The sequence below is a fragment of the Melospiza melodia genome, chromosome 3 (assembly GCF_035770615.1).
Source record: "Melospiza melodia melodia isolate bMelMel2 chromosome 3, bMelMel2.pri, whole genome shotgun sequence".
Taxonomy (NCBI): domain Eukaryota; kingdom Metazoa; phylum Chordata; class Aves; order Passeriformes; family Passerellidae; genus Melospiza; species Melospiza melodia.
Window position 1 is genome coordinate 26011032 of NC_086196.1, and position 9312 is coordinate 26020343.

General features: G+C 40.0%; 1 protein-coding gene across 1 annotated transcript; it reads right to left on the reverse strand.

Moving 5' to 3' along the window:
• Positions 1-36: 36 nt before the first annotated feature.
• ZUP1 (zinc finger containing ubiquitin peptidase 1) lies at positions 37-9126 on the reverse strand. The gene is made up of 9 exons (XM_063151045.1): positions 8841-9126; positions 7211-7327; positions 6171-6280; positions 5255-5423; positions 3583-3771; positions 3102-3270; positions 2320-2471; positions 1762-1982; positions 37-755 (listed from the first exon to the last, which is right to left on the reverse strand). The coding sequence occupies exons 1-9, from the start codon at positions 9124-9126 to the stop codon at positions 708-710; spliced, it is 1461 nt and encodes a 486-aa protein (XP_063007115.1). The 3' UTR covers positions 37-707.
• Between the last annotated feature and the right edge of the window lie 186 nt (positions 9127-9312).

Below are 9312 nucleotides of genomic sequence, written 5' to 3' on the forward strand. Positions count from 1 at the left end.
TAAAAAAAAGGGATGAAGTGAAAATAGAATAAACACTTTTAAAAAATATATAAATTTTATTAATTCATGGTAGAAAAGGAATATTTTCTTCCTCTACCCCAAAGAATTGTCTTGCACAGCACCTAAAGCACATACACACTATTTTGGACACTGACACTGCTTTGTTAGACCTCTTAGCCAATGCCAACACTGATCCACCTCCTAAGCACATGTATTCAAGTGATACATCTAGAGAAGCCAGCTAATTGAAAAGAAGTTTACTGGTAAATTAATCCCTGGTGCAACAGACTGAATTGTAAAGAAACAGAGGACTGGTCACAGTGGCAGCATAAACACATTTACAGAGGTAAACCATGACAGGGACTCCAATGAAGTAGTTCCATAGTATTTTTATCCACTGCTGATTACCAACAGTGGAGAATTTGCTACAAGACAGCAGGTGTTGCTAATTCTAGGCAACTAAGAAAATAACACATTTTCTGGTGAGACAAGGACCAGTATATTTCACAGTTACATTTGTATCAGGATGCCAGAGTTTTGACTGAACACAAAAACTACAGGTTTACTCCAGTGTTGTGCTTTCCCAGAGCTCCGGCGCATTTATGGAGACACACTTTAAGTCTGAAAATTGTTGGGTTAAGGTCACAGTCCAGAAGTTTAATGTTTTGCACCCAGCAAGTTCCAGAAGCAGGTTATAAAGGTATCCTTTAAGGAATCTTCTCTGATGTTAAGACCTGAGAAGCACGGCAGCGAGCCTAAAAATAGGTGGGGAGAGAGGAAAAGAAAATACTTTAATGAACAAAACCAGCACTTTAAAGGGCTTCTTCTTAACAAGTGTTAGGCGTTATGTTCCATCTTACTTAAATAGGAGCTTCCAAGACAACACTAAACAACTGATATTTTTTAATATAAAACAAATTTTTGAAAAGAAGAAAAAAGTGGCAAACCAAAACCAAATGAACACCACCACCCTCACCAAATCCCAAACAACACCTTTTTTACACTGTGTCCTGAATTTTAAGGCTTTTTTTCCAGTATGAGGAGAGATGGTCATTTTTCACTCTTACTTCCGACATGTTCAGGGCCAGAAAACACTTAATACCTCATTTCAACATACACATTAAATATAGCTGAGCAAGTGATTCAGTTGCCAGTTATTTCATTGTTTAAATAAAAGTTTGTCCTGAAGCTTGAACATGCTGAATAGAATTGATACGACACCATAGAATTGGAACACCTCAGAATCAATTTGTTAGTGTAGGAAAGAAAAAGCTTAAGAAACAAAAAGTACATTTGACAATCTGCTGAAAACTTCTAAGGTCTTAAAAAAGGTAAAATGCCCCAAAGTAAAACACATGGATAGGATTCATAATAATTTCAACAGCTCAAACCTCACATAATTTTGCACTGTGAGTGTTTGTAAGTAACTTACATGCTCACAGTCAGTTATTTAGGAGAAAACTAAGAAGAAAAGAGAAAATTGTAAGAAAAGAGAAAATTTTAAAAAGCCCAATTTAAATCTGCAAACAGCTGAAAGCTTCATATAAGACCTAGAAGTTGCATCAAGGTGGCATTCATTTATGTGTAAAATGTTATTGGTTTTGATATCCTGGGATTATATAAACAGAAAGCAGGAGAGAAAAAGATCAAGGAAAGTGAAAAGACGCAAAAAATTCACCATGCAACTATATATGCATTCAAAGAAGAGATGCAGATGGTCTTAAATTTTCACAAACAGAAACTGTTTTCTGAGATACTTACAGCTTTCTCTTCCAAAGAGAGCACCCCATCTACAGCCACTATCTGATATTGCTTTTCTTTCAGGCTACCCACAAATTTCCGAAGTAGTCTGAGACCAGCTCCATCACTATTTTGTTTCAGCAGTTTCTGCATTTGTTGGGAAGAACATCCTGGGTCAAACAGTAGCAAACATAAGCTTTTGTTCTTCTTCTCCTCTATTCCAACAACAGTACGACTGTGACCTATTATCAAAACAAGAGTTTCAGTAGTTTAGAAACACATAAATCCCATTTACAACCTTGTAACTTATGACTGATTTTCAGATCAAGGGAGACATTACTCAGAATTTAAGAAGACAGTTATAAGAGTACATGTCAAAAGGCTGAAATCCCAATCACATTCAGCTCTTCCATCCAATAAAAATACAAACTTTAATGTTGCTCTTATGAAATAGGAAAATTACTGGAAATAAAACCAAGCCTTCAATTCAACAAAGAAGGACTAAAAAATGCTGCTCTGAACTGCAGTACATATAAAGAGATAGAGAATAGTAAGAAAGCAGCACATTGTGACACTGACCTTGATGCTGCAAGTAGATAGGTGGTTTGGAAGTACACACCACCTTTGCACCACCTTCATTATCTGCAGAATAGTAATGCAAAATCCACTCAAACAAGCGAGGGTGTGTACCCATAGGGCCAGTGGGTTTGTGAAAGTCAATGATTTGGCACCTACAAAACATTGGGAATGAAAACAACAAAATTTCAAGCAGGCTGCTTCTTTTCACCTCTGGGTCCCTGCCTCCTGCACCCAGTGGTCTTTACTTTCTTATTTTTGATACAGGAGTAGGGGACATAATTGCAAAGCAATGAAACATATACTGTCACAAACTGGAAAATTTATTACATAAGAAAGAAGTGCTCTACTCTGTTCAGTCCAACAAGAACTTGGGAAACTTGCAAAACTTAATGTTACATTTTTTTGTATGTTATACATGTAAGCTATAGAATCCAATTAAAAGCCATAGAAAATAGTTGAAATTCAGATTCTTTATGAGAAGAAACTTCCAGAGAAATGAAGTTTTTAATCAATGCTTTAATTTATGCATATGTGGCATAATTCAGCAGCAAGTCTCAATGATCTAAGCAGTTACTCAGTTTATGTACCTCCTGTAAATAGCTATATGTACCTGTAAGTAGTTACACAGCTTCATGCTGCATTAAATCAGGTTTGTTTATATATGGTTAAATTTAGTCACTAAGGTGGCTTCATCATCACACAGTTGGGAATTCTAACCTTTAAAGTTATAGGACTTAAATCAGCAGTTAATAATAACAATCACAACAAAAAGCAATATTTACTTTATCCTGAGACTGGTTAACAGTGAATAAATTTCACATGCTCCTATCCATGCTTTGGAACCATGTAATCTGTTGTTGAAGTGAGATGCCCCCTGAGGATCAAAACCTTCTCTCCAGGCATCTTCAATCATGGACTGTATCTTTGGGATACTAGGAATTAGTGTAGTATCTGGAACAGAAAAGCTTTTGAATTGTTGTTACAGTGACTGAAACAGTCTATTAATTAAAACTACTCAGCTTGTTTCATAACAGGTAGTCGATGTTACAAAGATGCACTAAATAAACTAAAGGCAAAACTTAAACCACACCATTTCTTGCCAGTATTCACCTCTGACTCTTCCACAGTAACTTCCAGTGGTATAACCACCATTTAATAGGTATCATTGACCTTGTAAGGCTTGCTGTGTAAATGAAAAGGCAAAACATCAGTCAGCAGGCTGTCATCCAAGCTACGTGGAACAAGTAGCATTTTGTTTAATACCTCTCAGGCAGTCATTGTAGAAGCTGTTTTGCAACAGTGAGGAAAGGAGCATTTGGAAATTCCTGTAACCACAACCCCAGCCTCTGTCACCCAAAGATGAGTGGAAGTGATCTACTCCTGCTGAAAGCCACACACGCCTCACATCTTTGTTCTCACTCTGATAGTACTTGCACAATGCTTCAATGACTCCTAAAGAAGACAAAATATGAAGTTTATCTGTAAAATGTACTACTAAATTTACCAGAAGATTCCTCCCCCAACTTGGAACAGATACAGATTAACACAATTTATTTTAAAACTTCATTACATTTAAAGCCCAGATCACAAAAGCAGTGGAATTTGCCCCTATTTGATTTCAGTGGTCTTTACTTTAATGAGTTTATGTACTATGAAGCTTTCAAAACTAGATATAATTTTTCACTGTTGCTACACAATGGTTATTTTAAATTAAACATCTTGGACTAAATTATGAACTGTGATAGTCAAAGGAGCTATTACAATGATATAGAAAAAGTCTATATATGCTTTATGTTACCAATAAAGCATTCCTATGTCCCTGCCACGTCCAGTAAAACATCATCTTAAAAACATGGCAATACTTATGCATACTATGTAAACCTTTTATTCCCTCCAAGTTATTTTTCCTGGAGAAACTAAAAGGGGGAAAAAAGCCAAAAAAAAAAAAAAAAAGGAATGGCAGAAATGGCACAGAACTTGAGAATCATTGCAAATATTTTGAAATAATACTCTTATAGGATATTCCGAGTTTCTCCTTTGTTACATGAAAAAATATGCTTGGGAATGCTCTCTCCAATTCATATATGTAAATCCTCACAGCCCTTTCATAGCCATGCTGTTGGGAAGAGAATTATTCCATAGTCTCCACAAATTATTTTCTAAGAAATCTAAATTGTTACCAAGAACGAAAACTTTAAATGTGTTATTTCCATGTAATCCATTTCACAGAAGAAATTTTATTTTACCTGTCAAGAACCAAGTGGATATTTTGTAAGCCAGAACCACCAGCAATAGCCTCAAAGACCATTGAATTGTGGTCTTGGAAAGACAAGGCAGCCTTTGAAAGGGACACAGAGACCCATCTGCCCTGTGTTTCTGCACCACCAATAAAACATTTAAGAGAAGATGCACCAAGTAGATGTCAACTCCTCCCAGTCCTCTCTTGGGCTTTGTAACCAGGTGAACACTGTGCTTACCTGCAACCAGCTTACACAATGTAGCAATTAACAGAAACACAAGACAAAAAGCTGCTGCAAATTTGAAAAGCTACCAATGAGTACTAAGCACTAATCAAGCACAGAGTCAAGGGCAACCAGCTTGTGATAAGACATGTGCATCTTCTCATCCATATAATACATCTACTTGTGCCCTTAACCAGACCACTTGGTTCCAAGTTCCACAGAAAAAAAAAAAAAAAAAGAAAAACAGCCTGCAAGTTAGAACACAGATGAAACATATACCAAGATATGATTTAATTTCCTTATTTAGGATTTTAGGACTGTAACAATTTGGATTGATCTAGAAAATTATGCTTAGAACTAGGACACAGCCAATATTAAGCAATGAATTACATGTTTTGTTAAAGACTGGTTTGGTCAATACAATCTAAGGTCTAGAAAGTACAGCTATAGTTGTATAATTTCAGCATCTTTACCTGATGTCTTGGTTCTCCCATCATCTATACCAGAAGCCAAACTTTCCATCATGTCAGCTTTTCTCTTATGATATTCAAAGGGCTGCATCCTTCCTCTATCAACTTCTCTTTCCATATTCTTTAGAAATTGCTGCTTGAATCCACCAGAATTATCCAAGCCATACTGTCTCTGTTAGGGATGGAATGTACATGATTTAAATCATATTTTTAAAATTCATCTTTTGTCCATGCAGTTTCTCAAAAACACTATCAGTAACTTTGAAAAAATGTGAGACATAAAAACTTCAGAATTACAATTATTTTAGAGAAGACCAAGCTTCATTCCTGAACATGAATATGGGACTAGGAAAGCCACACCTGGAAGAGCAGACACATCCCTCTGCTCCCTCTTGTCAGAGCCATTGGCAGAGGCAGTCTGGCAAGGAGTTAGTGTGAGTGGGAAGTGAGCTACCAGGGCTGTGAGATGGGAGACAGAGGGAAGCAGGACCTGGAGCAGGTGATGGTATTCCAGTAAAGGACAGCCAGGATGCTCAGAGCCTTTGGCACTCTGGCAAGGACTATGCTCCAGGCTGCACTGCAAGGCAGAGCACAAGAGCTGGCTGGAGCAGAGGCAGCAGGTGCTCTGGGAGAGCAGAACAGCAAGCACAGGGAGCAGCCAGCCCCATCCTGAGCCAGCACCACTCAAAGCTGTAAAGCCAAGTAGCTCAAGGCTGTCATGTCCAGCACTCTGCCAGGATCAGCATTGCCAAGAGACTGAATTCGCTTCCAACCCATCTCTGCATCATTACCTCAGCACAGACTGTGTGGCTTGCACAGTCTCACCTGGCAAGGCCATTCCAGACATTACAATTCCAAGATACTCAGCTTCTAAAGGCACAACTGGTTTCAAGTTTACAATTTAGAAACAAGAGCGTACCTGCAGCTTTTCAAATTCTTCTCTCTCTCGCTTCTCTTCTTCTGATCTCTGTCGTTCATCTTCTTCAGTTTGGAGCTGCTGAGCCAGTTCTAGATCTCCCATGTCTCCACCTAACCCAGGAAACATTTCAAAGTGAGGGGACTTGGTCAGGAGGGCAGTAATGCTTTGAGGGATCATTTGTTTAATTTTTAGAGATTCCTTTCTAAGCAGACACATGTAAATGCAATTGGGCATTAATTTTAGGAGATGCACCCCATGTTATTTTGAGCTATTAGCAATGAATGCTGAACAGGACTGACAGCATTCAGTCTACCAAGACTCAGACTCTTGCCTTGGACAAAGCTCATGCAGTTACTGGAGGAATTACTTGGCAAATAATGCACAAACCTGCAGCACTGAGAAGACAGTTTTTGTTTACTGTGTTTCACTTCACTATTAGCAAGAAGTCTCAGCTCCTTTAATACCACTTATTAGCATCTAGGACCATTGCTAGCAGTCTCACAAGAAGTGACAAAACTTTACAACTGGAGAACTGAATAGGGAATTCCTAAGATTCTCTTAGCCATGTTATAAAATAAAATTAATTTAGATTTTTTACTTTAATGCTATGATTAATGAATCAGCAAAGTATTTGCAGAAATAAATTGAGAAAAAAATGAATCTTTCATAAGCTATAAATTCTCAACTCATCACAATGGAACGTGCCACTGTAAACTCCACTTATGTAAACCTTCCATAGAGCTAGAAAAAAGATATATATTACTGTTGTCTTTAAAACATTTTTTGCTCCAAGTTTTCCCTTTGGCTAGCATGCATGCAACCATGCACAGACTTACTTATTAGCCTGGTAATAAAGTAGAGCACTTGGGCAAGTGAGGGGACCTGAGCTATGTTAACTTCACTATACATGCATCCAAATTCCCTTTAAATACAGAAATATATTTTTTTACATTTCATGTGAGATTCTACATTCTTCTTCACAACATGCAAATACTTGCAAATGCTTTCAAGTATTATCAAGCCTGTGCCCTTTCACATACCTTCTGAAAAGTTATGTTCCTCTAAGTGTAAATCAACATGTTCTTCAAGAATCTGAATGTTTGTACAGGTAAGACTACACATAGGACATTCATACAGCTGTTCACCATTTCCTGTGTCTGAAAAAGAAATTCAGTTTCTTGATTAATGCAATTCCTGTGGTTCTCTGCTAGAATCATCTCCTAACTGATATACAATCTAAAACAAATACACAGTAATGAAGTTTGTGTTGCCACTGAAATTCCTCAGTGAAAGGAAGCAAATGCTAAACAGCTGTTACTCTTCACCACTTAAGAATTTGTATCTAAATACATGAAAATTTTAAGACATATTTTTCTTCTTTTGATGAAGTTTTCCCTCATTTAACTAACAGATCACAATTTCCTATGACAACATTTGTACCAAGAAATGCTTAGTCTGAAATATCAAACCATTAGTAAGAAGATGCGTTCTGCTAACAGAATTCTGCTAACAGAAAAATTTAACATTCACGTAATAACACAGCAGTTGTTGGCCTGAAAGAATAAAACATGCTGTCATTCTTATTTTGTTGGTCTTCCCACATCTCCTCAAATAAATGTTCTTTCTGCAGTTTTAGGATTATTATTGAGGGTACCACGTAGTATAGGTAAAATTCAAAAGGATTTCTGGAGATTATATAGTACCTGGTAGAATGGTCACATCAAATAGGTTAAGTTACACACAGCTTTTCCCAGTCATTTTTTTAATAATTCCAACTATAGACTCTTCACAAACTCCCCAGAGGAACATATTCTAGTGTTTAACCACTTTCACAGTAGAAAGAAGTGTTCTTGCATTTAAATAGGATTCTTCATATTTTGACTTGTTCCCACTGCCTGTTGCTCTGTCACTGGGAACCACAGACAAGTGCCTGACTCCATTTTTACAGCTCTCCTCGAGTCCCTAGGATTTATCTGCACCTTCCTCGGTTCACAAAACACAAGAATTGATAACCTGTGTTAGCGGTTTCTGGAAGGCATTTGTCCCAGCTAAATGTTTATGATTGGCTGGAGGAAACTTGATGGTATAATCATCTAAGTTCACCAGAAGCACTTAATGTAACCCTGCAAAATAGTTTTCTGAGACCTGTTAAATACATAAAAAACCAAAACACCTTAATACAACTATTTTTAAAGCAGAAACTGGCATGCAGGCAAGTAAATTACTCAAGCTCTGCATTATTTGCACACATGGAAGTAAAATGTTGTTCAATGCTAAGGCCTGGGGGTGGGTGTGTTCTTGGCGGGGGGTTGTTACGAAAAACGCTTTAATCACAGATGATGCAGTGTGCTTGACTGTACAGGCACATTTTGCATCCTAACCATCATTTATCTAGTCAGTATATGTAGCTTGTTCCATCACAAATGTTAGTCTTCTAAGGGTATTACCCACCTGCAGAGATGCCACCTTTAAGTTTCTGAATTAACTACCAGCATTCGGCCAGGTAGTCAAAATAAAATTCTGATCACGCCCAGAACGAACTAATTAAATTAGTCCATTAAACTACACCACCTAAACACATAACTACTTCCTTTGCTCCAGCTTTATCCCCCGGCCGGTTCCCCGTCCCCGATCCCCCGGAGAGTCCCGTCCCTGCCCAGCGCCGCTCACCCGCGCCGGGGGCGCCCAGCAGGTGCCCGTGCCGCGCCCTGACGTGCTCCTCCAGCTCCCGCCCCGCAGCCTCCCCGCAGAACGGGCACTGGGCCGGCGCCCCGGGGCGGCGGGAGCCCGGCGGGCCCGGCTCCGGGTGGGCCGTGTCCATGTGCCGCCGGAGCTCCTCGCAGCCCACGGCGGCGGCGCAGAGCGGGCAGCGGGGCTGGCGGCGGCACAGGGATGGGCGCCGCCCGGCCGCCGCCTCGGAGGGCACGGCCCGGCCGCACACGTCGCACAGCACCATGGCAGCAGCAGCGGCGGCGGCGCCGCGGGCACCGGGCCCCGTCACCGGGCCCCGTCACCGCCTTCCTTCCCGCGCGCGCGCCTCCCGCTGGGAAGCGCCGTTCCCCGGCCCGGGGCGGGCGCGAGCCGCGCGGAGGCTGCTGGGAGCGGCGGGCCCCGCCCCCCGACCAGTGCGGCGCGCGGCGGG

Bases quoted from the DNA above. Each gene is read 5' to 3' on its own strand.
- ZUP1 (XM_063151045.1), bottom strand. From the start codon at position 9,126: ATGGTGCTGTGCGACGTGTGCGGCCGGGCCGTGCCCTCCGAGGCGGCG. The intron at 3,772-5,254 runs GTAAAGATGCTG...TGTCTTCTTTAG, and splicing joins TGGGAGAACCAAGACATCAG to GAGTCATTGAAGCATTGTGC. The intron at 1,983-2,319 runs GTCAGTGTCACA...TTTTGATAATAG, and splicing joins TATCTACTTGCAGCATCAAG to GTCACAGTCGTACTGTTGTT.